The sequence below is a fragment of the Pteronotus mesoamericanus genome, unplaced genomic scaffold (genome assembly GCF_021234165.1).
Source record: "Pteronotus mesoamericanus isolate MK-2021 breed Mesoamerican mustached bat unplaced genomic scaffold, CSHL_Meso_final scaffold_21, whole genome shotgun sequence".
Classification (NCBI taxonomy): domain Eukaryota; kingdom Metazoa; phylum Chordata; class Mammalia; order Chiroptera; family Mormoopidae; genus Pteronotus; species Pteronotus mesoamericanus.
The window spans coordinates 4,945,604-4,971,972 of NW_026555310.1; the positions used below are offsets into that span (position 1 = coordinate 4,945,604).

Sequence of the window (26,369 nt, forward strand, 5' to 3'; positions counted from 1 at the left end):
CGGGAGCCCTGGGACTGCACAGAGCTCACTGAATATGGAGCTTACAGTACAACTTGTGTACAGAGAGGCCACGTCACGGGTGGGCAAAATCCTGATCTGGCCAATGTGCTGGGTGACCCAGCCACGTGATTTGGGCCCCATCTCTTGCCCCTGGAGCTTGCTTCCTCCCCAGGCTGGCGCTCCCCTGCCAAGGCCGGTAGGAAAATCAAATGGGATGGTGCATGAGAAAGTGCCAAGACACAGGATACACTCAGCGTATGCAAGTGTAACCAACCCACTGTTCCTTGGGTTTCCTCATCTCACATGCAGGTGTTGAAAGTAGCCTTTAACTCCCTTTGTGGTGATGAGGATTAAAGAAGATTAAGGTTGCGGAACGGCTATCAAGCACTATGTATTGCTGTTCACTTCTACCTGGTATCTGAGTGATTCCTGGCTGAGAGCTGGGACCTTTGCACTGGCTCTTCCTCTCTCCAGAATGTTTTTCCCACCTCAGGATTTCATCTGGACTTCATTCAGGTCTCTGTTTAACTGTCACCTCCCAGTGCCTTTTCAGGACCCCGCATATGATCCTTGGTTTATCAGTGTATTATCTGCCTCCCCTAATAGAATGGGAGTTCCTAAAAGCGGGGCTTTCATTGGCTCGTCCATCCCAGTGGCCTGGTGGCTGGCACACAGCAAAATGGCATACGTGCTTGTGGAATGCGTGGCTGACATCATCTCCTTCTGTTCCTCCACAGGCAAGGTGACCATTCTGGCCGTTAGAGTGAGTGTGCCAGCCTGGCTGAGGGGGCAGAGACAGGTGAGGGGCTCTGCGGCCTGTGCGTGCTGGTGGTGGGGACTGGAGGAGGAAAGCTGGGGTGGGAGAGGTGCCCCTGAGCCCCGCCGCAGAGGACAAGAGGAGGGAGTATTCAGATGCCTGGGATGAGCTGCTGAGGCCTTCTCTTCCTTGGTCCAAAAGTGCTGAGCTCCTTTTGTCGGGGCTTCAGCGAGGCGGGAAGGCAAGTAGTCAATTGCAGATCGGGGCCTCCACCCTTTTACATTAGGAAGGGTTTCCCATCTATTGGAAATTTCCACAGTATTTTGCAGAAGGAAATGAGCACTTTCCTCTGGCAGAGAAATTGAAACTGAAATGGAAGATGAAGCGTAGTCGGTACAGTCAGTAACCATGGCAACATGATGGTGGGGTGGGGGGGATCACACCCACAGTGCAGGTCAGACGCCTGGCTGTGTTGTGTTCAGGCAGTGACAGACACGCGAGGTATCACACCAGGAAGTGTCAGCCTGGGCAGTGAAGTGAATACCATGTCCCTGCCCTCATGGAATTGACAGTCGGGGGGAGAGTTAGAGAACCCGACTGGACTTGGATTGGAAGCCCCGAAGAATGAGTAGGAGCTGGTCAAATGGAGAGGCGGGTAAAGGGTCAAGACCGCCAGAGAAGACCAGCGCGTACCAAGAGGCTGGTCCGCTGGGAATAATGGGATCAGGGATCTCTGGAGGCATGCAGGCCGCCTCCCCATGTCCCCAGGAGGGTACAGTGTGCCAGTTGGAGGCCAGTCTCAGTGGCAAATCCTGGCTTCTCAGCTCCTGGCCGGTGTCTGTGCGACCTGTGGGAGGGCGAGTGCGCTTATCGGGGTTTATAAAACAACGGTTTATGTTCTTAAGATGGGAAGAATGTCTTTGTCCCATGACCAGAAGAGACTTAACCTGACCCTGAGTTGTTACAGTGTCCCTGGCACATCAGTCACCCAGAGCTAAACTCCAAGAATACTGACAAGTTTCATCTGTGTCCTCCTCCCCCGCTCACCTCCTCCCTGGGCCCTGGGGTAGCCTGCCTGGCCTTCTCTCACTTGTTCCCAGGGCCTGATGTCAGAGGCCATGGACCAGCCGGCTGGGAGTCCTGAAAACCCGAGGCCAGGAGAGTGCGGTGGCGGCAGCATGGAGCCGGGCACCTGCCAGGAGCTCCTGCACCGATTGCGGGAGCTGGAGGTGAGACACGGGGCAGGGTGGGGGCATCGGGCCGCCCTTTCCCATGAGCTGAGTGTGGGTGTTAGGTGTGCTGGACCTTCCTCTCAGCCCCCTTTGCCAGGCTGGAGCAGCGATGAACATTTCTTAGCAGAGCTCCTCTGAGAAGCCCGCTCCTTGCTGTTAGCTCTCCAGGCGAGGAGCCAGCTCAGGGACCAGAGGCGTGCACAGCGCAGGGCTGTCATACCCCCTGAATGTCTCCGTTCTTTACCCCTCTTCTCCCCCACTTTCATGCCTCTACTGGCTCTAGGAAAGCGGTGGTCACGGAGGCCATAGGAAGAAGAGTTTAGATGACCTGGCCCTCGGGAGTTAAGGGACAAGGACATGGATTCTTAAACTAAAGCCCTTCATCACATTCTTAGGACCCTGCCCTCCTCCCTCCAGTCTCCTCTGCCCTGTCCTCAGGGAAATAAGGGTTACTCTTGGCACCTCCCGCCTTAGGTCCTCCTGGCTGCTGAGTCTCCTCAGCCCCTCCAGCCTCACTGACTGAGGTTGAAGTTCACAGAAAACCAGGCATCTCAGCTCTGCTTTTTTATTGCCCTTGACCCTATAGCCTCCCCATGGCAGAATCCACCCAGAACCAAGAGCTGGGCAGGGGTGTAATTAGTAGACTCCTTGCGTCCTCTTCCCCCGACAAAGGAATTTCCCCGGCGGGGAGAATGATCCCATAGCTTCCTTTTGCCCTCCTCTCCCTCCACCTTACAGGCAGAGAACTCGGCACTTGCCCAGGCCAACGAAAACCAGCGGGAGACCTATGAGCGCTGTCTGGACGAGGTGCGTGGGGTCTGCAGTGGGGCTGATGCTGAGGAGGGCTGGGGAAGCACAGCTCTTCTCCTCCGCACAGAGGCTGGGTCGGCTGACTGCTCTGCCTTGGGGCTTTCTGTCCACAGGTTGCCAACCATGTGGTACAGGCACTGCTGAACCAAAAGGTAAGTGGCCATGGGAGACATTTTCACTCCCGAGCCCAGCCTCCTTGGGAGAGGCCCTGGCCACCACAGGGGAGGTCCCTCCTGGGACCCCCTGAGCCTGCTCAGCTAAGCTTTTGATAGAAGCTATTGACCCACTGGTACCCGCCCCACCCTCCTGCTTCTTTTCCACCTGGAGGCAGGGGTGGGATAGGTAAGGCCAGATCTCTGAGTTATGGTACCTTTGATTTGGGATGAATCCTTCCCTTACCCTGGCCCAGCTGGTTTCTCCAGGTTGTAATGGTGCTGAAAGGCAATGTTGATGTTGTGAGCATAAGTTGGCATGTAAATATTTACTCAAGTACTGTGACTAACCTCTTGACTTAGGGTCCACTCTGACCCCTAGGTCTTCCCCTTCCTTGTTTAGACCCTTCTCTGATGTGTGTTTTCTAAGAGGCAAGGGGTTGGCTCCAGGATTGGGGAAGGTACCAATGGGAATGGGATTTACCTCCCACCAGGGGTGGTTAACTTTAGAGAATTCACCATCCCCTGGAGACTGGACAGCTACAGACTTAGGCAGACTCAGCTCCCTCACAGGAGGAGGTTGCAGGGGGAGGGCATGCCCGGGAGGAGTGCCCGCTGCTCTGATTAAAGGGACTGTGCTCACATCGCTCCACCCCTCCCTGCCTTCGTCTCCTTTTCCTCGCCTCCTCTGGGCCACGGCAGGACCTTCGGGAGGAGTGCATCAAGCTGAAGAAGAGGGTGTTCGACCTGGAACGGCAGAACCAGATGCTCAGCGCCCTGTTTCAGCAGAAACTCCAGCTCACAACAGGCTCCCTCCCTCAGGTAGGCATGAGCCGTTCTCCTTCTCTCATCGCATCTGTTTCCTGCCTCCCCCAGCCCCATCATTATCACCACCCTCTTTCTCCCCACTCTTTCCCCAAACACCTACAGAAGCTGGCTGTGTGCCCTTCGCACCCCAGGGAAGCAGCCCACTCAGGGAAGGCCTGCCTAGCCTGATGGATCTGAGCCTTAGATGGGGTGAAAACCCCAAGCCCCCTCCAGCCAGGCTGTCCCCCACCTTGCAGGTGCTCGTATCCCAGCTGGAGGGGGTCCCTTGTTGACAGAGAAGGTTCTTACTCGCTCTCACCCTGTGTGGGAAGATGGGTGGAGGCTAAAAATGTACTAATTATTTCACACGCCCAAGGGGCCCCTTTGGCCACTGCATTGCCTCCTCTTGGCCAGGGGCAAGGGTGGGACTGGGTGGGAGGCACCCAGTGCTCAGTGTCACAGAGAGGCCAGGGAAGGCACTTGACCGGATAATTCTCTGTGTACGCACATTGCATACAGGGTGGGGCAAGAGTAGGTTTACAGTTGTGAGTAGGCAAAACAAAGAGTTTATTCTTGTATTACTATTCATTACCAATGATACTTTTTCCATACAAACAACTGTAAACCCAGTTTCACCTCACCCTGTGTGCTCACCCACTGACTCAGGCATGGCCGCAGACCCTGACCCCTGCTTCCAGTCCCGACACCTGCCTCACCTGGGAGAAGCAGCAGCCTACTGGAAGGGAATCGTGGGCTCCGTTAAGATGTCGTTTGGGGTCACTCTGTCAGGAAGCCTCAAGGATGGGGTGAGACGTGAGGGTGGGAGGATCAAGAGCAGCTCCAGGTACCCGAGGTGAACAGCAGGTTCTGAAGTCAGACAGCGCACCCCTCGCCCCACCTCTGACCTTGACAAGACAAGAAGGTGTGTTTGTCTGTGTGTCAGCTCTTGGCTTCCAGACCCTGAACAGGATGCCCTCAGCTCCCTGGGAAGCCTGGCCCTTTCTGGAGCCCCTGTGTGCCGGGCTGTGTGGAGCCGGGTGAATCAGCAACAGTGACCGTGCAGCGCCCCTGCCCTGGGCCCTGCCCTGCTACCGGGTTCACCCTGCCCTGGCTGATCTCGCCCTGTCTGTACCCTTCTCAGTAACCGGTGGAAAAAGAGGTGTAGATCATCTTTAAGTCATTTCTTTTTTACTGAAATGAATGCTAGGATTTGAATTTGAGATTTTTAAATGAATATGGGAGTTTGGGGCAGTAGATTTATCTTTCCCCAGGGTAACATGACGTAATGGAAAGAACATGAACCTTGGCCTCAGATAAACTTGGGTTGGATCCCTAACTTAGCTAATTCTTAGCTGTGTGACCTTGGGCAAATTATATAACCCTACAAACCACGGTTTTTCCTTATAGATGGGGATAAGAATACCTATATTGTAGGCTGTCATGAGGATTAAATGAGATGATGTGTAGAGCTTGGCCTATAGTAGACAGTCAATATTCGGCAGCTATTTATCATTATTAATGTTATTCCCAAGTTGTGCTTTGCTAGAAGAAAGCTCCATTGATGAAATGCTAATTAAGCTCATACTGTGAGCAGTGCCTTTGCCAACACATATGGAGCTGGACAGGGCCGTGGCCTGTGCGGGCGAACAGAACCCCTGAAGGCTCGGACTGCGGAAGCTAAGGCAGGAAGCTAGGGCAGGTCTGCAGTCAGCAGCAGTACAAAGCTCTGCTGTCCAAGAGCCAGAGGGGAGAGACGCCATCAGAGACAGACTGGGGGGGGCTCCTTTAATAAGGTGACGTTGAACCTGGGCCTTGATGGATGGGAGATTTAAAAAGAATGAAGTAGGGGTTAGAGAAAAGGGATGCCCTGTGGAAGGAACAGAGCAGGGAAGGCTAGGGAGCACCAAGCTATTCTGCGGGGCTGGAACAAAGGGTGTGTGAAGGAGCTTTGAGTGAGACAAAGCTGGAGACGCGTCAGAGAAGCGCAGGCAGGCCAGGCCTGGAATGCCGACAGAGGAGTTCAGACTTGTCTTCAGTGGGCGAGCATAGGAGGCTTTGAGCACAAAGATGCTTTAGAAAAAAAAATTCAAAGATGCTTTAGGCTGCCTTGTACATCGGAGATTGAAAGGCCGCCCGTGTCGGAGAGACAGAAATGCTGGGCAGCGTCCAGCCAGAGGTGTGAGGACCAGGGCTGAGGGAGCAGCTGCAGGTGGCCAGAGGGGAGGCAGGGAGACGCTGCAGAGGCGGGATTTAAAACCTATGGAGAATGAGAGACAGGAAACAGTTAAAGGTGACTAGCATCTAGTTGAGACGCTTAAGTGAAGGAAGTGACATTCTCAGGGACTGAGAGAGAAGTGACCTATGATTAAACACTACTTTTGTAATCCTTAGAGTGCAAGTTTTACTTGAGACCAGTTAGGAGAGACAGAAGTGATAACTTCTACCACTATCTCTTTTCTGGGACCCAGTCATAAGTGCCTCTTCCCTTAGTCTCAGCCTATGATGCCGAGGGCACAGGTAGTCAGAACAGGAAGGGGTCTCTCTGCGGACCCTCCCCATAATCGCTAAGAGGCCCAGAGAAAAGCAGAGCGGTCCTGGAGCAGCTGCTGCCATTGGGCCTGGGAGCCCCCTTCTTTCTCTGAAGCTCCCGGACCAGTCTCACCTTCCCGCCACCTGGGCATGCACTTCTTCAGTCTGCCTGTGCCTTGGTCTCCTAACGCTCCGCTGACCAGGCGGTGGGGACAGTGGTGGAAGCGTTCCTTGGGCCAGGCGATGTCCCTGCCCCGGGATGGGAAAGCCCGATTCATGAGGGAGCAGGGACCGGGGACAGAGCATCAGTGCTAACTCTGCCTCTCCCTACAGATCCCACTTGCCCCACTCCAGCCGCCATCTGAGCCATCAGCCGCCCCGTCTCTGAGCTCTGCTGAAGGGCTGGCCACCTCGCTGCCTCTGGGGCGCTGTGCTGGGCAGAGAGAGGTAGGAGTGCTGGGCGTAGTGGTCTATGGCTCCACTGGCTATGGGCTTGTCAGTACGTCCATTGCTGTTTCCTAATTTATCTCTGAGTCCCAGGGGAAGGGCTGCGTCCCAGGGCACAGATTCTTGTCCAGGCTGGGTATGAGCCCTCAGTTGTCACCTTATACCAAGAAAAAACAGATCCCACCCCCAAACACCGGCCTCGCAAGCAAATGTGTTCATACTACAGTAAGGGTCATAGCTTCCTCTGTGCCAGGCACTGTGCTGAACACCTGGATCTCATCTATCTTGTTTTTATGAGGTTAAACATAATTACCATACATTTTATAGATGATACAGTGAAGCTTAGAGATTCAATAACTTGCCAAAGGCTATATAACTAGTTATGTAGTAGACCTGGTCCTTGAACCTGCAGTCTGACTCCAGAGCCCATGGAGTTAACCACTAGGTTACCCTGGATTGGGTGCGAGAAGAGGTCAGGCAGAAGCCAGGAAGGGCTTGCAATAGTCATTCCCAATCCCCTTCTCCATGGAGATCAGGTCAGCAGCTGCATCTGACCTAACAAGGCCTGGGCTTGCCTGTAGGGGCTGACTTAGGACTTGGCCACATCACATCCCCTTCTTGAGTCTCTGTGTTCTTTCCAGAGCCTGAAAAATGGACAGGCCTCCCTTTCCTGGGGCAAGCATAGCCGTCGGGGTTGTAGATGGTCAGCCCTGCCAACCCGACAGCAGTGGGAAGTGGCGGAGAAGCGGGTCTGGGATAACCAGGAAGGGAGGCAGGGTGCCCGCCCGACCCCAGTCAGGCCAGGAAAAATAGCTGGACTAACCAGGTCTCAGTGACCCTTAAGGAAGATGAGCCATCGTATCCCAGGAGCTAATTCCTTTTGGGGCTGCAGGGGAAATCAGGCCAGCTCTGTTCCCGACACACTCAGTCATGTGCAGCTTAGGTCCTGGGTCTGCATGTGGTCCCCTCCTCATGCCTTTCTCCCCCAAGGTGTGCTGGGAGCAGCAGCTGCGGCCGGGAGGAGGCCCAGGACCCCCAGCCGCCCCACCCCCAGCGCTGGATGCCTTATCCCCATTCCTTCGAAAGAAAGCCCAGATCCTGGAGGTGCTGAGAGCCCTGGAGGAGACTGACCCCTTGCTTCTCTGCTCACCTGCTACCCCCTGGCAACCTCCAAGCGAGGGTCCTGGCTCCCCAGAGCCCATCAATGGCGAGCTGTGTGGCCCACCCCAGCCTGAACCCTCACCCTGGGCCCCCTACCTGCTACTAGGCCCGGGTAGCCTAGGAGGCCTGCTACACTGGGAGCGCCTCTTGGGGAACCCTGGGGAGGAAGAGGGTGCTGGGCGGCCCTGGGGCCCTAGTAGAGGCTCCCCCCAGGCCCAAGGTGCTATCTCTGGCCCACCCTGTGCCCCAGGCAGCAGCTCCTCCTCCTCTTCTGACGAGGCAGGTGACCCCAATGAGGCACCCAGCCCCGACACCCTGCTCGGGGCCCTGGCCCGCAAACAGTTGAACCTGGGTCAGCTCCTTGAGGACACAGAGTCTTACCTACAGGCCTTCCTGGCCGGAGCTGCAGGTCCACTCCATGGGGACCACCCAGGACCCGGGCAGCCATCCTCCCCAGACCAGGGGCCTCCACAGCTGACCAAGTTCAAAGGCCTCCCCAAGTCAGCTTGGGGTGGGGGTATCCCAGAGGCTCACAGGCCAGGCTTTGGTGCTACCTCAGAGGGCCAGGAGCCCCGCCCCTTCCTCAGCATGTTCATTGATACAGGGGGTGCCCCCCTGGGCTCGCGACCTGGTCACCCCCACTCCTCATCTCAGGTGAAAAGCAAGCTCCAAATTGGCCCCCCTTCTCCTGGGGAAGCCCAGGGACCCCTTCTGCCCTCTCCAGCCAGAGGTCTCAAGTTCTTAAAGCTGCCTCCAGCCTCGGAGAAGATCCCCAGCCCAGGAGGCCCCCAGCTCAGCCCTCAGTTTCCCCGGAACTCCCGAATCCCCTGCCGGAACAGTGGCTCCGATGGCAGCCCCTCCCCGCTGCTGGCCCGAAAGGGCCTGGGTGGAGGAGAGCTGTCCCCAGAAGGGGCTCAGGGCCTGCCCACCAGCCCTTCACCCTGCTCCACAACCCCGGACTCTGTGCAGCTCCGACCTCCCCAGCCGGCCTTGTCCACCACGCTGTCCCCTGGATCAGTGGTCTCTCCCTGCTACGAGAATATCCTCGACCTTTCCCGGAGCACCTTTAGAGGGCCTTCTCCAGAGCCACCTCCATCCCCATTGCAGGCGCCCACCTACCCACAACTAACTCTGGAGGTGCAACGGGCCCCCGAGGTCCTCAGAAGCCCCGGGGCCCCCCCTAGCCCTTGCCTCCCAGAATCCTGCCCCTATGGAAGCCCCCAGGAGAAAAGCTTGGACAAGATAGGCTTGGAGTCCCCCCATCCAGGCCGCAGGACCCCGGGCAGCTCAGCCAAGAAGCCTAGCCAGGGGGCAGGGCGGCGACCTGGAGATTCTGGCCACACGCCTCTGCGGGACAGACTGGCAGCCTTGGGGAAACTGAAGACTGGCCCCGAGGGGCCCCAGGGCCCAGAGAAGAACGGGGTGCCAGCCAGGCCTGGCACTGAGAAGGCTCGGGGAGCAGGGAGGTCAAGGGAGAGCACTGGAGACATGGCACTCTCCACCCCCCGGCCCCCTGAGCAGCCAGAAGCCAAGGGGGCCCAGCAGGGGACAGTGGCCTTGGGCACAAACAGCCTGAAGCAGCAGGAACCTGGGCTCCTGGGGGACCCCGGGGCCCGAGTCTACTCCTCCCACTCCATGGGGGCCCGGGTGGACCTGGAGCCTGTCTCACCAAGGAGCTGCCTCACCAAAGTGGAGCTGGCCAAGAGCCGGCTGGCAGGGGCCCTATGCCCCCAGGTACCCCGTACCCCTGCCAAAGTGCCAACCTCAGCCCCCAGCCTGGGCAAGCCCAATAAGAGCCCCCATGGCAGCCCGACAAAGCTACCTTCCAAGTCACCTACCAAGGTGGTGCCCCGACCTGTGGCCCCGCCAGCCACCAAGGAGCACCCCAAGCCTGACAAGGGGAGGGGCCCTCCTTGGACAGACTGCGGTAGCCCCACGGCCCAGCCCACACCCACAGTACCTGGCCCCGCTGACCCCAGCCCGGGCCCTGAGCGGCGTGCCCCACACTCGGCCATTGAGGAGAAGGTGATGAAGGGCATCGAGGAGAATGTGCTGCGGCTCCAGGGCCAGGAGCGGGCACCGGGCACTGAGGCCAAGCACCGTAACACCAGCAGTATCGCCAGCTGGTTTGGCCTTAAGAAGAGCAAGCTGCCCGCACTGAACCGCCGCACAGAAGCCACCAAGAGCAAGGAAGGGGCCAGTGGGAGCTCCCCACTCCGGAAGGAGGTCAAGGTGGAATCCCGGAAGCTGGAGGCAGAGAGCCTCAACATCTCCAAGCTGATGGCTAAGGCAGAAGATTTGCGCCGGGCACTGGAGGAGGAGAAGGCCTACTTGAGCAGCAGGGCCAGGCCACGGCCTGGGGGACCAGCACCAGGGCCCAGCGCAGGGCTGGGGCAGGTCCAAGGCCAGCTGGCTGGCATGTACCAGGGCGCAGACACCTTCATGCAGCAGCTGCTCAACAGGTGAGGGCCTGGGACCAGTTGGCAGGTGATTGGGACACTTGTCCCTCCATGGGCACCCCAGAGACTGCTGGGACTGTCTGACCTGGGAACTTGGGCTTCACAGAGGTCAAAGGGTGTCAGAGTCCAAGCAAAATGCCACCAAAGTACCTGGGGATTAGTGGTCAGACTAAGGAGAGATGAGGGGGTCTGTGTCCCGGCTCCGCGCCCCTCTGGCTCTCTGACATCACACTTGCTGAGACCCAGCTTCTCATTTGGGAAGAGAGAACAGGCCACACTTTGCTGGATCGTCTTGAGTGTCAGATGGGGCGGGCTGCCAAAGTGCCTGCACACAGTAGTCACGGGAATGCCAGCCCCTAACCGTGGCCTGATGAAGGTCTCACTCTGGGGTTTCCCATGATGTAGAACAAGGCGGGAGGTCTCCTTCCCATCTTACCCTTTGGTGCCTGCCACGGACCCAGCAGTGGAAGCTGTGGTTTAGAGAAGGGGCCACCCCAAATTGGGGTTGCTCTGTCTGGGCCAGGTTAAGGCAGAATGTCTGTGGGAATTGGGCCCTAGGTAAGGTGTGACTCAGACAGCAAATGCTCTCAGATTCAGCAGGGGCAGGCTAAGACCAGGTCTGCCGTCAACCTGTCAGCATTGCTCAGTGGTCTCTAGGCTTGACTTTGGAGAGATTTGGGAGTGTTCCCCCATCTTCCCTGCCCCTGCTGTTCCTCTGGGGTTTTCCCTAGGGTTTCTGCCTGTTTCCAGTGTCAGAAGGGGTTGCTGGGGTCAACCACCAGGGATATGTCCCCTTCCCCATGGGCGGTGAGGGGTACCTCATGAGCCCACACCACTTCTGCACTGCTGCCCCTAGGGTGGATGGCAAGGAGCTGCCACCCAAGAGCTGGAGGGAGCCCAAGCCTGAGTATGGTGGCTTCCAGCCAGTGTCCTCTGACCCCAAGAATGCCTGGCCAGCTTGTGGGCCCCGAAATGGCCTGGTGGGCCCTCTTCAAAGCTGCGGAAAACCTCCTGGGAAGGTAAGTTCTTAAGGCAGGAGCTGGGTGGCGGGCTCCCCTCCCTGAGGCCTGGAAGCTGCTGGATGTACTTCTGGGGGGTGGGGGAGAGCGGTGGTAAAGGGAGCTGGGGAGGGGAGAGGGCCTCCTGAGAGCGAGCAGGGCTTGGGCACTCTCAGACCCATGCTCTAGGGGACCTAAAGGTGAGGTTTGGGGAGGGATGGGCTCAGAGGTCTCCTGTTTCCCACAGCCCGGCAGTGAGCCAGGGAGGCGGGAAGAGATGCCCTCGGAGGACAGCCTGGCTGAGCCAGTGCCCACCTCACACTTCACAGGTCAGCAGGGTCAAGGGCCAAGGGTGTGACTAGCTCCTCACCCGCTGCTTACTTTACTCCTTCCTGTCACTGCAGCAGGTGCCAGGCCCTGAGTGCCATCTTGGTGCTGATCACCAGGTGGGCGCTGGGGCTGCACAGAAGTATATCCCTTCCTGCCCTTGGGGTACCCACTCTCCATTCCCCAGGCCTAGGGGAGGTGGGACAGGGTAGGCAGATACAACTAAGCCTGTTGGGCCTGGAGGACCCGGACCCGAGGTGGAGCCTGGGCTGGGGCAGGAACCTGGAAGAAGTCAGAGTGGGTGAGCCGCCTGCAGCCTCACATTTGTGACTTACCCTCGCCTCCCCCAGCCTGTGGCTCCTTGACTCGAACCCTGGACAGTGGCATTGGGACCTTCCCGCCCCCAGACCATGGCAGCAGTGGCACCCCCAGCAAGAATCCTCCCAAGACCAAGCCGCCACGGCTGGAGCCCCCACCTGGGGGGCCCCCAGCTCGGCCACCGCTCCTTACCAAAGTCCCCCGCCGCGCCCACACGCTGGAGCGCGAGGTGCCAGGCATAGAAGAGCTGCTGGTGAGCGGGCGGCACCCCAGCATGCCTGCCTTCCCCGCGCTGCTCACTGCTGCCCCAGGCCACCGGGGTCGTCAGACCTGTCCTGACGGTGAGTGACCAGACAGGGGGGTGGGCTGCCCCTGGGCTCTACCCACCACCACCTACCTTCCTGTTGTCACCACATAGATCCCTGTGAAGACCCAGGACCTTCCCCTCCTGTTCAGCTGGCCAAAAACTGGACCTTCCCCAATGCCAGGGCAGCTGGTGGCTCCACCGACCCTTTCCTGTGTCCGCCCCGACAATTGGAGGGGCTGCCCAGGACCCCCATGGTGAGCATGGACGAAGGGGGAAGGGGACAGGACTGGAGGGTGAGGGAATAAGGGAGGGAGGCCAGTTTCTCAGGTGAAATGCAGACCTGTCCCAGAGGAAGACTGAGCGGACAGCCCCTTGGATGCCCCTCTGGGCAGCCCACCTCCCTCCCTTCCTACACCCCTCTCAGGGGAAGCGTTTCTCTCCCTACCCAGAACCGTGGAAGGACTGCGTTCAGTCCTGCCTCCAGCCTGCTTCCTCTGAGCGCGCTCCGCCTCGGTGGGCCCCATCTGCAGAGCCCCCATCCCAAGAGCAGAGCCCAAGGCCTTTCAGGCTGGGCCAGGAGGTGAGAGGAGGTTCCTCCTAAGCTTCCCTTCCTTCCTTTCCCAGGCCCTGCCTGTGGACCAGAAGCGGAGCCTGGAGCGCGGCCACCCCGCCCCTACAACGCCCCAGGGCCCCGCATTTGGGGGTAGCCGCACTCCCAGCACATCGGACATGGGTGAGGAAGGCAGAGTGGCCAGTGGGGGCCCTCCAGGGCTGGAGACCTCAGAGTCTCTCAGCGACTCGCTCTACGACTCGCTCTCCTCCTGCGGGAGTCAGGGCTGAGGAGCTGCACCACGGCCCCTCTCAGACCACAGACCAGCCCGGCTCTCCTCAGGCCCCGCCCCCTCGGGGCCCAAGGGGCTCCTCCCTCAAGGGACCAAGGAGGCAGATGGATAAGAAGGTGAAGGGGGTCCCTGACACACCCCGCCGCCCACCGCTGCTGTGGAGGAGATGACCACTCTCAGCTCAGGGAGAGACCCCACCTTTGGTCCCTCCTCTCACCCAGAGTAAGGCTCTTCCTCTGAGGGACTGAGTTCCAGGCCTCTGTGTCCCAGCCCTCCCTCCTACTTCAGGCTGAGCCATCATGTGGTGCTGGGCTTCCTGCCCACAAGCTGTGCCATCTCCGCCCAACCTGGCTGCTCCCTGCCCGAGCCCCCCACGGGGCCAGCCCGGAGGCCCCGTGCTGGTGGAGTTTGGGGGTGAGGGGTCTAGTTGCCTTCTCTCTCATCTGCCCTGGTCCTCCCTGCTGTCTGGATGGTGCTGCCCTTCTCTGCCCCTTGTCTTGGGGGTCCATTTGTCTGTCTTTTTTGTTGTTTTTTTTTATATTAAAGCGCCTGGCCCACTCCCCTCTCCCCACCCCCATCCCCACACTGCGGTTAATTTATCTGTTGTTATAAATGCGGCTGCTCTGCTTCCAGCCTCTGCTTCTGCGGTGTCCCTAATAAAACGTGGAGGCCCCTCCGTGCCCCCGACTTGGTTTGTTCTGTAGGAGGAGTCAGGGATAGACAGGTGGGTGGAGACTGTGGGCACCTGGGAGTGAGACCCAGTCCCAGGCAGCCTTCTGAAGCAGCCCCTACCAGGGTCGCTGGCTGCCCTTAACTGGAAGGTCACCAAGGACTGGAGGATGGGCGTCTGCTTAGGCCTGGAATGGAGACTGTTTTGGAGAGATTCCCCTGACCCAGGGTTTGGGCAGGGCGGAAGGTGGGCTGCCCCTTGGGGAGGGTAGCCGTGGACATATTTAAACCCCTGTATATACCAGATGCGGTGGGGCCTGCAAACTCTGAGCTTCAGGGGCCAGATGGTAAGCAGGGCTCAGTGTCCGCAGCCTTCTGTTGTCATGAGGGGGAGGCACAACTGGGTCTCAAACTGGTGCCACCTTCTAATTTCTCCTCGGTCCTTGGGCCTTCCCTGGATCTTATTCATAACTGTTCCTAACTCATTTCAGCCAGAAGTCCCACTGGCTCTGAAAGTCTCACTGCAGGAAGGGGGCAGCTGGGAATGAGGCTGTGCAGGGGGTCTAAACTTGCGGAGTGTTTTCAGACTCTCCGCGGGGCATGAGAAAGCCGGGGGTGGTAACGACCCTCTAGCCCTTGGATTTCTGGTCAGACATGGGGCTGGGCAATGACCTGGATGGAGGTGAACCAGGTGGCAACCAGCTCATCTCACCTTGGCCAGCCTCCTGCTCACCTGGGGCGCCAGAGGCAGGATGACTCCTCAAGAGCACCCGCACCTGACGTAGCCTGCACTGGCTGCCTCCTGGTGACACAGTCTGAAGGCCACCTGGCCAGCGCGCACACTCGACACACCTGGCCTTGTGGTTGGGGCACTAGACAGTTCATCGTGGACATGGGGGACCCATAGTAGACACGTAGTGTGTTGACACCACAGGCTTGCTGAGCCGACGGTGGGGGGCTGGACAGGAAGTAGTGCCGGGCACATTAGAACTCAGTTATACTGCGGACACTCCTGGGCTCTGACCTGCCCAAGGGAGACTTGGAGTGGGGAGGGTATCAGCACCTCCTTCCAGCAGCGTCTCTCCAGCCCCCCTGATGCTCCAGGGAGCAGTAAAAACTCCCCGTTAAAATAAACGCCTACCATATTGCCAGCCTGCCGATCCCTAACCTCCACCAGGACCCTGCAGGAGGGGGCGCTGTCATCCTCATTTCTCAAATGAAGACATCGAGGCAAGGGGGGGGAGGGGGTCAAGTCAAATGTCTTGGTTTTCTTTAAATGTCAGAATCCCATTTTCTTACTCCTGTCTTCTACTTCCAGGTTCCTATCCCCCTATGCCTTCTGCTGTTATGGGTTTAAGTATGAGATTACCAAACCGCAAATCTCTGCTTCTTGCCAGGCAGGCTCAAAGATATCTACATCATCCCTCTCCTAACTTACTATTTCTTGGTTTTTCAAGCCCTTTTCTCTATCTGAACCTGATGGATTACCTCATTTCCTTGTTAGAACAGAATTGTTTGCCTGCAGGATATTTGTCCTATTTCCTTTCCGGGAAGGAGCCCTTGGCATGGTGGGTTTGACTTGACTCCACCTCTCACAAGCTGAGACCAATGGATCCATCCATGTTTGTGTCACCAGGGTCTGGTCAGTCTGCTACCAGGCTAGTTTCTACCAGGCAAGGTGTCACCTTGGCCTCGGGGCACTGCGGGCCGACTGGGGAATTAGCTGACATTTACTGAAGCGGGGTATCATCAGTCACATGGGAGCCAGCCCTTCCCATCAACTGCTCCAGGGAACAGCTCTTGTCCCTACGTCCCCCATCGTTCTGCGAAGGGTAGCTGGGCCCAGACAGGCCGTCCTGCAGCTCACGTAACTGTGTGCCCTCCACGCAGACCAAATACCCCATCTGACAGGATTCTGTGGAAGAGGACACTTGGGTGAGTTAAAGACACTCCTGAGAAACTGATTTCTCCTGGTACTTAAAGGAAACACTTGACTAAAAGATCGCTTGACCCTCACTATGGCAGAACACCTCAAATCTCAGTTTGCAAGTTCTGCCTGAAGGATTAAGAGGACCTCACCGTTTTCTCCATGAACAAAGGGAGAATGTCTGCTTCGCCATTCACTATGACCCTTTTTTCTGAATCTCCCAAAGGAAGCCAAAACTGCCAGATACCACCCCCACCACCACCTTGTACCCCCTGCAAATGACATCAAGGTATCAGCAAAAGACTGAAAAGCTTTCACATTCCACCTCAGGGGAACCCTGCCTTTTGTAGGAATGTCCCAAAATGTTTAACTGAGGTTTTCTCTGGGGAGCTAGAGGTTTTTTATTCTTCACCCTTTTCTAGATTTTCTACAAATAGTATGTTTCTTTTTCTATATTTTCAGTAAAAAGAAATGCTCTGCAGAAAATTCTTAGATATATACCCCCATCTGTAATCCTGTGTGGATTAATTCAAGCATATACATTATTAAAGGCAGGTGAATTTGAAGTAAATACAGCTGAGCATTTCTATGACATTAGAATGGGAAAGAACTTTTTTAAGATTAAAAAAATTTTAATTAATCACACTTTTTTTAATTACTAAAGACATGCAAATCATAAAAGTGCATGCTCATGGTTATTTTTTAATAAAAAGGTAATTAAAATTGAATATAATGTTATACAAGGAAGATGAGGAGTCTCTTTCATACTCCAACTCCCTTCTCAGGTGTAACTTGAGTTGATTAGTAATCCTTTCAAATCATTTTTTAAAGTACACACAGCATGCTTATGTGGACCTTTTATTAGAAAATGGGATTATTCTGTAGTTACTGATCTGTTTCTTCTTGTAGCACTTAATATTTCTTAGAGACCTTTCCAAAGCCCATGAATCTCCATTATCATACATGGTCTCCTGTTGTATGGAGATGTAGCGTTTATTTATTTTGACATGACAAACATTGCAGTGAACATTGCATTTGCATCCTTTTTTTTAAAAGATTTTATTTATTTTTAGAGAAAGGGGAAAGGAGAGAGAGAAAGAGAGAGAGAGAGAAACATCAATGTATGGTTGCCTCTCACACACCCCCAAACAGGGATTTAGCCCTCAACCCAGACATGTGCCCTGACGAGGAATTGAACTGGCGACCCTTTGGTTCACAGGCCAGCGCTCAATCCACTGCTCCACACCAGCCAGGGCCTCATTTGCATCTTTGGCCACTTGTATTTCCATAAGATAAATTCCTATAAATGGAATTGCTGGATCTTACAGTAAGCTTCATTTAAATGTTTTAAAGATATTAACAAATTGTGCTTCATCAGCAGTGTATTGGGGAGACTCTCTTTCACATTGTTGAGTATTTTTATCCTTTTTATCCTTAGCCAATTTGGATGAAATAAGTGATCATGTAGAGTTTGTAGCCCAATGTAGGCACTTTGGCTTTTACTCAGAGTGAAATGGGAAGCCACTAGAGAGTGACAAGAATAAACTGTGGAGGGCAAGTATGGAAACAAACCAGTAAGGAGGCATCTTGGTAACTCCAGTGAGAGGTGGTCGTGACTTGTTCCAGGGCAGAGACACAATAGACAAGATTTGCTAATGTAATGGACATGAGGAAGGGAGAAGAGTTGAGGACAACTCGAAGGTGTTTCGAGCAACTGGTAGGAAGAAGTTGCCATTAACTGATAATGGGAACACTGGATAAGGCAGACTTGGGAAAGGGAAGATCAGGAGTTAAGTGTTGGACATATTAAACTTGAGCTGTCTGTTGGACAACATCCAATGGAAAGTATGGAGTAGGCAGTTGGTTATAGACATTCAGAGTTTAGAAAAGAAGCCTGGGCTGGAGATATAAATTGTAGTAAGTCATCAGCGTATGAATGTTATTTAGAGCGAAGGGACTGGATGAGGTCACCAAGAGAGTGAGGAAAGGAAAGATTTGAGTCCCAAACCCTGGAACGCTCCATTTCTTCAGAGGTCAGAGGGAATGAGGAGGAAACTGCACAGGAGACTGAAAAGAGGGTAGGTACCACCCTCTCAGGAAAAGAGTGAGGTCCTGGAATATAAGCGAAGAAAATATTTCAGGAAAGATTAATCAGAGTCAAATTCTGTTGATGTGTCTGGCAAGGTGGGGATTGAAGATTGTTTCTGGATTTAGCAACATGGAGCTCATTGGTGACCTTAGCAAAAGCATTGATGGAAATGGAAGCTGTTTGGAGTGGTTCAAGAGAAAATGGGAAAGGGAGAATTGGAGTGTAGACCGTTCTTCTAAGGAGCAAGGGAGAAGGGAGTGGGAGAGGGAAGTGGGATCAAGAAATAGATTTTTAGTATATTTTAAGTCTTATTTTTGAAACTATCTCAAATTTACATGTTTCAAGTACAATACAAAGCACTTTTTTCCTCTTAAATTATTTGAGAGTAAGTTGCCAACTTGATAATCCATCACCCGAATACTTCAGTGTTTATTTCCTACAAAAGGCATTTTCTTATATTTCTCCAATACCATCATCAAAATCAGGAATTTCTATGTAACTACAACGTAAGCCTTAGACTGCATTCAAGTTTCATCAGTTGTCCAAATAATATCCTTGATTAGCCAGTTCAAAGTTGTGCATTCCATCTAGTTGTCATATTTATTTAGTCTCTTTTGGTCTGAAGCAATTCTTCGATTTGTCCTTGACTTTTATGACCTTGACACTTTTGTACTTTACAGGCCATGATTTCTATTTGTCTCTTTACTAATGATGTTCATTTTCATTACTTAAATTGGTGTTAACTATACCTTTACTATTTTCCCCTTTATAATTAATAAGAATATAGTGGGGAGGTTTTAAATATTTTAAAATAAATATTTTTTTCTTTTTTGGGGGGGGGAAAGGAAGGGGAAAAGGAGGGACCCACATGACCTGAGAAGTGGCCCACTCCTTCCCCACCTGGGAAATTTTTTTTTTTAAGAAGTATTACTTAATTTCTTTTTTTTTTAAATATATATACATTCCATTTATTTATTTTTGGAGAGAAGGGAGGGAGAAGGAGAGAAACATCAATGTGCGGTTGCCTCTCGCACACCCCCTACTGGGCACCTGGCCTGCGTGCAACCCAGACATATTTCCTGACTGGGAATAAATATTTTATTTTAATCAAACTTTTTATTCATTTTTACTTCTATCAGTGTGGGCTCATGGCTTCCTATTTTATTCAATGGTTTATAATCTATTACTATCATTATTTACTTTGATGCCCAAACTGTCCATGATTTGGCTAGTAGAAATCCCTTCAAGGTGACTTCCGTCTTTTTGACAAACCTCTATCATTCTTTGAGGACATACTTTCTGGAATAACACGCTTGAGATTCAGCTTGGACTTTCCCCAACCCAGCCTGGGAGTCAGCCATTTTTCCAAAGACCCCTGGCTTCCTCCTTTTAGTGGAAAATGATATTGAGAAACTACGATCTTGGGGGCCGGATATGCTCATTGCTATTGGGGAGCTGCTGCTCCCAGGTCGTAAAAGAGAGTTTCTTAAAGATAGACGAAATTAAAGTGTTTTCTTATACTTAAGGGAATGATATAATAGATCCAGAAATTTGATGATGCAAGAGAGAGAAGAGAGAGTTGTGGGCCTCTAGTGCACAAGTGGCCTTCGGCGGCATCCGCAGGTACAGGAAGGAGGAAGGCCCAAGGCAGGCAGCTGGGTGTCTGTGGTGGTGTATACATATAGAAATATTCTTCTGATTGCTCTTATTTTCTCAAGGAAATAATCAAGGTCATCAGCTAAGAGGAAGAATGGGAGAAAGGTGTTGGAGGTTTGAGAAGAGGAGAGATAGGATGAGTAGCCATGTAGAGCTCAAAAGTGTGAACAGACTAGGGAATTGTAGCAGGATTACCAAGCAGCACGAGGATCCATTTGAAGTGATGAAAATTTAAAGTGAAGTTTATTAACATGAATGTTTTGGGGTGAGGGAATGGTTCCTGCCATGTTAGGTACAGAATGGACAGCAAATTGGATAAACCAGGGCTGCCAGTTTATCAAATGAGTAACGCGAAGGAGGAAGAGACAAGGGAATTAAAGGTGTATGCAAGGGAGTGGTTCTATTAATTGGTTGTGGGCGTTACCTCGGGCAAAGAAGGAAAAGAGAACAATAGAAAACAGAGGCATGTTTCTTCCCCTCCCCCAAAAAACAAAGAAAACAGGCATGAAGGAGGTAAGATCAGTAGGTGGGAATGAGTTGGAAACATGTTGAAAAGAAATGTGCTTGCTGGTCAGAGGGTGGGATGCATAAAATTGAGATTATGGCGGGTGTTATGAATTAAATTGTGTCCCCTATTAGATAGCCGAGGTGACTAAGGAAGGAATCGGAGCCAAAAAGGTCCAACTTAGGGCTTCTGTTAGAGGTGGGATGCTGTGATCAGGTGGGCTGAGTCCCAGCCGACTACAGCAGCAAGGGAAGGGGTAGAAGGGTGTTTAAGGGTGTGTAGCACACCCCTGCAAAAGGTAAGTCACCCTGTTGATCTGTCCCAGCTGTCCAGGGTATAGGTGTTTGCAAGACAATGTCCTCTGGTTAGGGATGGGTGATTCCACGACAGAAAGAAAGTCTGGGAGATTTATGGGCCTTGTTTCTGAGAAAAGCTTGAGGGAGACAGAGCAGGCAGTGAGGATTCAACCAGTTCTCAGCAGGGAGCCGGTGGCTATGCCTCAGTTGCTCCCGATAATAGCAAACCTTGTAGTCAGTATTCAGCCTGTTGGTGCATGCCTTCTTTGTTCCAGCATAGCTGGTGGCCTAGGTCCTCCATATCCCAGTACGTTCTAACACCCTTGCCCCTGAAAAACGTTGAAGCCCTATCCCCAGTGCCTCAGAATGTGACCTTAATTGGAAATAAGGTCATTACAGAGGTAATCAAGCTAAAATAGGTCATTTGAGTGGGCCCTAATCCAATATGACTGGTGTCCTTATAAAAGCAGAAAATCGGGCCCAGAACAAACATGCACTCAAAGGGAAAGCCATGTAAAATGAAAGCCAAGATTGGGGTGATGCACCTACAAGCCAGAGAATGCCAAAGATTGCCAGTAAACCACCAAAAGTTAGGGGAGAGGCCTGGAGCGATTCTTCCTCACAGCCCTCAGAAGGAACCTGCCTGAAACTGGAAAAGTCGGCATTTGCACTCCCTGTTTCTGTCAGACCCAACAAGTAGAGAGAAGGATTGAATCTCTATGGACACTTTAGTCAAGCACCAACAATCTGAGAAGAGGGCAGGCTATGCACCCTCAAAAACCATCTTAACATCTCATCTCAAGCTGACCTTTTTATAAGAAGAGAGGGTAGGTAAGGGGTTGGGAAAAAGGTTACTTGGATAAGAGTTGCAGTTCAGAGGCAATTTTCCTAGTACTTCTTTATCTGTTGATCAGCAATTCTTTATCTGCATCACAATGGCTCAGACACCATCTCCATTGCTTTCAGAACCCCTAGGACACCAGATTGAATTGCTTGTGGACCTCCTGGAGTCATGCATTTCTTCAGTTCCTGGAATAACAGCTGCCCACGTGCATTAAGCATTTAAACCTATCAACTCTGACTGAAACTAAAGTCTAACTCTCACGTTCCCCTATCATGCCGACACCTTGTTTGTGGACTTGTAGCCTCCAGAACTGTGAGACAATAAATTTCTGTTGTTTAAGCCACCCGGTCTGTAGTACTTTGTTAAGGCAACCCTGGGACACTAAAACAGGGGGGTTGCAGTTATTGGTAATGACAAAGACCAGGGAGTGACCATGGGAGTGAGTGGCTCAGAGAGAGTAGAGGACAAGGTGATTGGAAGAGAAGAGATCGTGGAACGGAGAGGCCAGGATATTGAGAGGATTATCTGGGTGGACATTGAAATTGCCAAGAATAAGGACAGAATTAGTATCAAAGGGAATGATAGTGAGGCAGGAGCCAACCCCTTCAAGAAACAAAAGGAAGTAACTAGAGATTGATAGGTAAGTGGAAAAGGAAGTGGAGTGTGTGGTTTAGCCTGATGCCATAAGATTCGAAGCTGAAGGACTTTAGGGAAGAACTGTCTGAACGCAGCACTGAGGAGCGAGGAGGGCGCCCACACACCGACAGGCTGGCTGGCTCGTGGGCTGAGGGAAAGAAAGCAATGCCCACTTGAGAGGGCTGCAGGGAGAGAGGCGTCCTCAGGGAGAGCCAGGAGAGCAAAGGGACCTTCAAAGAGGCTCTGTATACATTTGCTGATGAAGAGCCATGAGCTCTAGGTCCCAGGGGAGGGGTTTCAGGAGATGGAAACAGTGGGGGATGTGCAGGACTATGAGGATCAGTGCAGTCATCACACGCTGATGGGAGCAGCTACAAAATATGGTGGCCACATTTTCCAATTTGCCTCAGAGGGATTCTTTTGTACCATGTGGATGGGGGAAGTGGTGAAGATGTGGAATGGTTGTTGCAGACAGAGGAGAAGGACCAGGCTCAGGACAAGTCAAGGATTTTTCAAAGGAGCCTGGAGCTCGGTGGAGGCTGAAGAGCTGGCACAGCCAGTGAGTGGCGCCAGTCCGCAGGAGAGTGGGACTTTTGTGGTTGCTGTTTCTGAGACCCGATTCTAGGGTGAGAGGAGGAAGATTGTGGGATTAGTGCTAGGATAGGCTTTGCTAAGGAAGAAGTTGAGGTGGCTGGTGAGGTCATGGACCATGGGCTCTAGCCAGAAGAAGGAGAAGGAGGAGAAGGAGAAGGAGAAGGAGAAGAAGGAGAAGAAGGAGAAGAGGAAGAAGGAGAATATAAGAGCAAACACACGCACAGCATTTATAGTGTGCCAGGCACTGTTCTCAGTGCTTACACATATTAACTCAGTTAATCCTTGCCACAGTCTTTTTAGGTAAATACTGTTATCCCCATTTTAATATGAGAGAGTGAGTTCAGAGAACCTAAGTAAGTTGCCCAATATTAAAGCTTGTCTGAGGAAGGGCTGTGATTCAAACCTAGGCAGTTCAGCTCTGGAGTCTGTGGAGGTGATGCTAGGAGGGTATTGAGAGGAGCAGGAGAGAGTGTATGTGTAGTTTGTGTGTGTGTGTGTGTGTGTGTGTGTGTGTGTGTGTGTGTGTGGTGGTAGGTAGTGTTAAGGGGCAGGGCTGGGGTTTTAATGCAACCAAAGTTCAGGTGAGAAGGGGAGAGAGGCCCTGGCCCATAGCTCATTTGGTTCGAGTGTCATCCCAGAACACCAAGGTTGCAGGTTCAATCCCTGGTCGGGACACTTACAAGTACACAAGAATCAACCAATAAATGCATAAATAAGTGAACAACAAATAGATGTGTGTCTCTCTCTGTAAAACCAATAAAAAAAAAATTAAGACGGGGGGGCAAGGATATGAGAGCTGAAAGGATGTGGGCTGCGGTCTCTTGAGTGGAAGTCTAGACTTCCACCTCCGATGCAGCTGGCTGAAGGGGGGTGGGGTCAGAGTCACTGGGGGTGAAGATCAAGGAGCCTCAGAACGCTGTGGTGGGGAGTCATCCACAGGAGCACCGAAGTACCCCAAAGTGACATGAACAGGGAGAGAGAGGAAAGCTGGAGACAGGTCTCTGATAATGCAGAGAATGATTCCCGAAGGAGAGTGAGAAGGTAGGGCCGAGTCTGGGCAGAGGGGAGCTGGGGCCCAAAGCAGCAGAAGCCATCAAAAAATCGGGTTTCTGCTGTTGACTCGTGTAGGAGCCAGCAGAGTAGCACTGGGGGGCTTTCTCTAAGGCAGAAGCACTTCAGGGAGTTATTTAAAAGGTGCAAATTTAAGTTTGCCACCTATGTTCTTTATGATTCTTTGTTTCGTACTAAAAAAAAAAAAAAAAAAAAAAAAATCCTGCAGGACACTTGGAAAATATATTGCCGCCAGGTGGTGCAATAGCGGCGGCACCCATCCAGAGGTTTGCAGGCTTGAACTGCCACCCTGTGGTGAGATGAGAAAATTCATGGTGCTCTCCCTTCATCATTTGAGACCAACACAGGGAAACCTGGCCAGCATCCCTCCCATACCCACTACATGCGTTGCACAGAGTACAGAAAATATGAATATGCGGACTTGGATGGACATAAACTCTTCCCGATTCATATCTGTTTCCGCTGGAGCCAACCCTGCTGCTCTGGCCTCCCAGCTCGGCATTGTGCTGGGCACTGATCCTACATCCAGTCCCAAGGCAGGCAGGGTTAGCAGGGACGTAGAGCGCTTGGTCTGGTTTGCCTCTCTCGGCCTGACCCTTCTGAAGTCAGGACATTCTGCAGGGGACCTACCTTCCTGCACAGAGCCTCCCCTTTCATTCCTTCATTTCTTCATGCACCCATGCTGTTGTTTATACAACAAACATTCGTTGGGCACCTAGTAAATGTGAAGCACTGAGCTAGATAAGTACCCAGAAGTGCAAATGCTAGGTTTATGGTTAATATATGCTATTTTATAAGAAATTACCAACTGGGTTTTAAGTTTGCACCATTTTATTTTACCACTGACAATGTACAAGGGATCCAGTTGCTCCACATTCTCACCAGTACTTGGTGTTATCTCTATTTTAAAAAAATGTTTTAGTCATATTTATAGGCACATAGTGGTATTCCATTGTTGCTTTACTTTGCAGTTGCTTAATATCTAATGATGTTTAACATCTTTTCATGTGCTTATTTGCCATTTGTATCTGTTCAAGGAGCTGATCCACTTCCATGGTCATCTGCTTCCGCGTCACTGCTGCCTCCCCACCTCCCCTCAGCTTCAGATTCATATGCAAACACATTCTGACATCTGCATGAGAGTCCCTCTCTTCTGTATTTTCAACACTTCCAACGCCAAAACTACCATCCCGCGCTCACTCGGGCCTCCCCAGTGGAAGAACAAACATTAGAAGTTTTACTAAGCCCTGTTCTAAGTGCTTTATATATTTTAACTAACTTAATCCTCACAATAATAGTATGAGGTAAGTAGTTTTTACCTCCACTTTACACATGGGAAAATGATGCACAGAAAGCTTGAGTAACCTATTTAAGGTTGCACAGCTGGCAAGCGGCTACCAGGAACCATGCAGACTCCTGAGAGTCAACCACCCTTGAGTCTTCTGTCTTTCTCACTTCCCCACATCTGTTCACTCACTAACGCCTGGACATTTTACTTCCTGAATATATTAATCCATTGTCTTTACTCCTATCTTCACAAGTACTATTCTATTTCAGACCAACTTTTCTCTTGCCTGGACAATTGTAAGTATCTTTTTAAAAAACTTTTTGTGAAAGCTCTGGCTGGTATGGCTCAGTGGATTGAGTACTGATCTGCAAACTAAAGGGTCACTGGTTCAGTTCCCAGTCAGGGCTCATGCCTGGGTTGCAGGCCAGTCTCCAGTAAGGAGTACACAGAGGCAACTTCACATTGATGTTTCTCTCCCTCTTTCTCCTTCCTTTCCCCTCTCTTTAAAAATAAATAAAATACTTTTTTTAAATCCCTTCTATTATAGAACATTTCTTTCTTTTTTGTTTTTTTAATTTATTTTTTTTTGCAATATTACATTAGTTTCAGGTATACACCCAAGTGATTAAATATTATATAATTTACAAGTGATCATTCCAATAAATCTAGTATGCATCTGACACCACACATAGTTATTACAATATTCTTGACTATATTCCTTATGCTGTACTTTATATCCTCATGACTACTTTTTTTTTAATTTTAGAGAAATAGAGTAAGTTGGGGAGAGAGAGAGAGAAAGAAACACTGATTTGTTGTTTTACTTATTTATGCATTCATTGGTTGATTCTCATATGTGCCCTGACCAAGATTGAACCTGTAACTTTGGCATATCAATATGATGCTCTACCCTGGCTCGTGTGGCTCAGTAGATTGAGTGCTGGCCTGTGAACCAAAAGGTTGCCAAGTTAGATTCCCAGTGAGGGCACATGCCTGGGTTGCAGGCCAGGTCCTCAGTTGGGAGTGTGAGAGATGCAACCAACCTATGTTTCTCTCCCTCTCTTTCTCCCTTCCTTCCCCTCTCTCTAAAAATAAATAAATAAATCTTTAAAAAATAAAAAGATGATGTTCTAACCAACTGAGATACTTAGCCAGGCAGGCCCATGACTATTCTGTTACTACCAGTTTCTTAATCTCTTCACCTGTTTCACCTATTTCATCCAAACCACTCACCCAAAGGGAGAGAAACATCAATATAAGAGAAAAACATTGATTGGTTGCCTCTTGCATGAGCTCTGATCAGGACCAAACCTGCAACCCAGGCATGTGCCCTGACCAGGAACAGAACTAGTGACCCTTCACTTTGCACTACAACACCTGGCCAACTGAGCCACACCAGTCAGGACTATTGTTCATATTTTTAATCTGTCTTTTCTTTCCTTTTTTTCTTAAGGAAAATCCTTTAACATTTCATTAACACTGGTTTGGTAAACTCCTTTAGCCTTTTCTTGTCTGGGAAACTATATCCTTCGATTCTACATGGTAGCTTTGCTGGGTAGAGTAATCTTGGTTGTAGGTCTTCGCTTTTCATCACTTTGAATATTTTTTACCAATCCCTTCTGGCCTGCAAAGTTTCTGTTGAGAAATC

At 51.9% G+C, this 26,369-nt stretch overlaps 1 protein-coding gene across 2 annotated transcripts in view; it reads left to right on the forward strand.

The window, feature by feature from the left end:
• The window catches only part of NCKAP5L (NCK associated protein 5 like), a 38,821-nt gene extending 17,225 nt beyond the window's left edge, over positions 1 to 21,596 (forward strand). Inside the window, exons 2-14 of one of the 2 annotated variants that reach the window (XM_054591134.1) lie at positions 738 to 799; positions 1,858 to 1,986; positions 2,728 to 2,796; positions 2,913 to 2,951; positions 3,654 to 3,773; positions 6,621 to 6,734; positions 7,725 to 10,357; positions 11,211 to 11,373; positions 11,600 to 11,681; positions 12,030 to 12,338; positions 12,416 to 12,558; positions 12,929 to 13,037; positions 21,255 to 21,596. In XM_054591134.1, the coding sequence (XP_054447109.1) occupies positions 1,864 to 1,986; positions 2,728 to 2,796; positions 2,913 to 2,951; positions 3,654 to 3,773; positions 6,621 to 6,734; positions 7,725 to 10,357; positions 11,211 to 11,373; positions 11,600 to 11,681; positions 12,030 to 12,338; positions 12,416 to 12,558; positions 12,929 to 13,037; positions 21,255 to 21,346 (3,996 nt within the window). In that variant the 5' untranslated portion in view covers positions 738 to 799; positions 1,858 to 1,863 and the 3' untranslated portion in view covers positions 21,347 to 21,596. Of the gene's footprint in view, positions 1 to 737; positions 800 to 1,857; positions 1,987 to 2,727; positions 2,797 to 2,912; positions 2,952 to 3,653; positions 3,774 to 6,620; positions 6,735 to 7,724; positions 10,358 to 11,210; positions 11,374 to 11,599; positions 11,682 to 12,029; positions 12,339 to 12,415; positions 12,559 to 12,928; positions 13,778 to 21,254 lie in introns of those variants that run through there. The other variant, XM_054591133.1, reaches the window with a different exon arrangement.
• Positions 21,597 to 26,369: the final 4,773 nt, after the last annotated feature.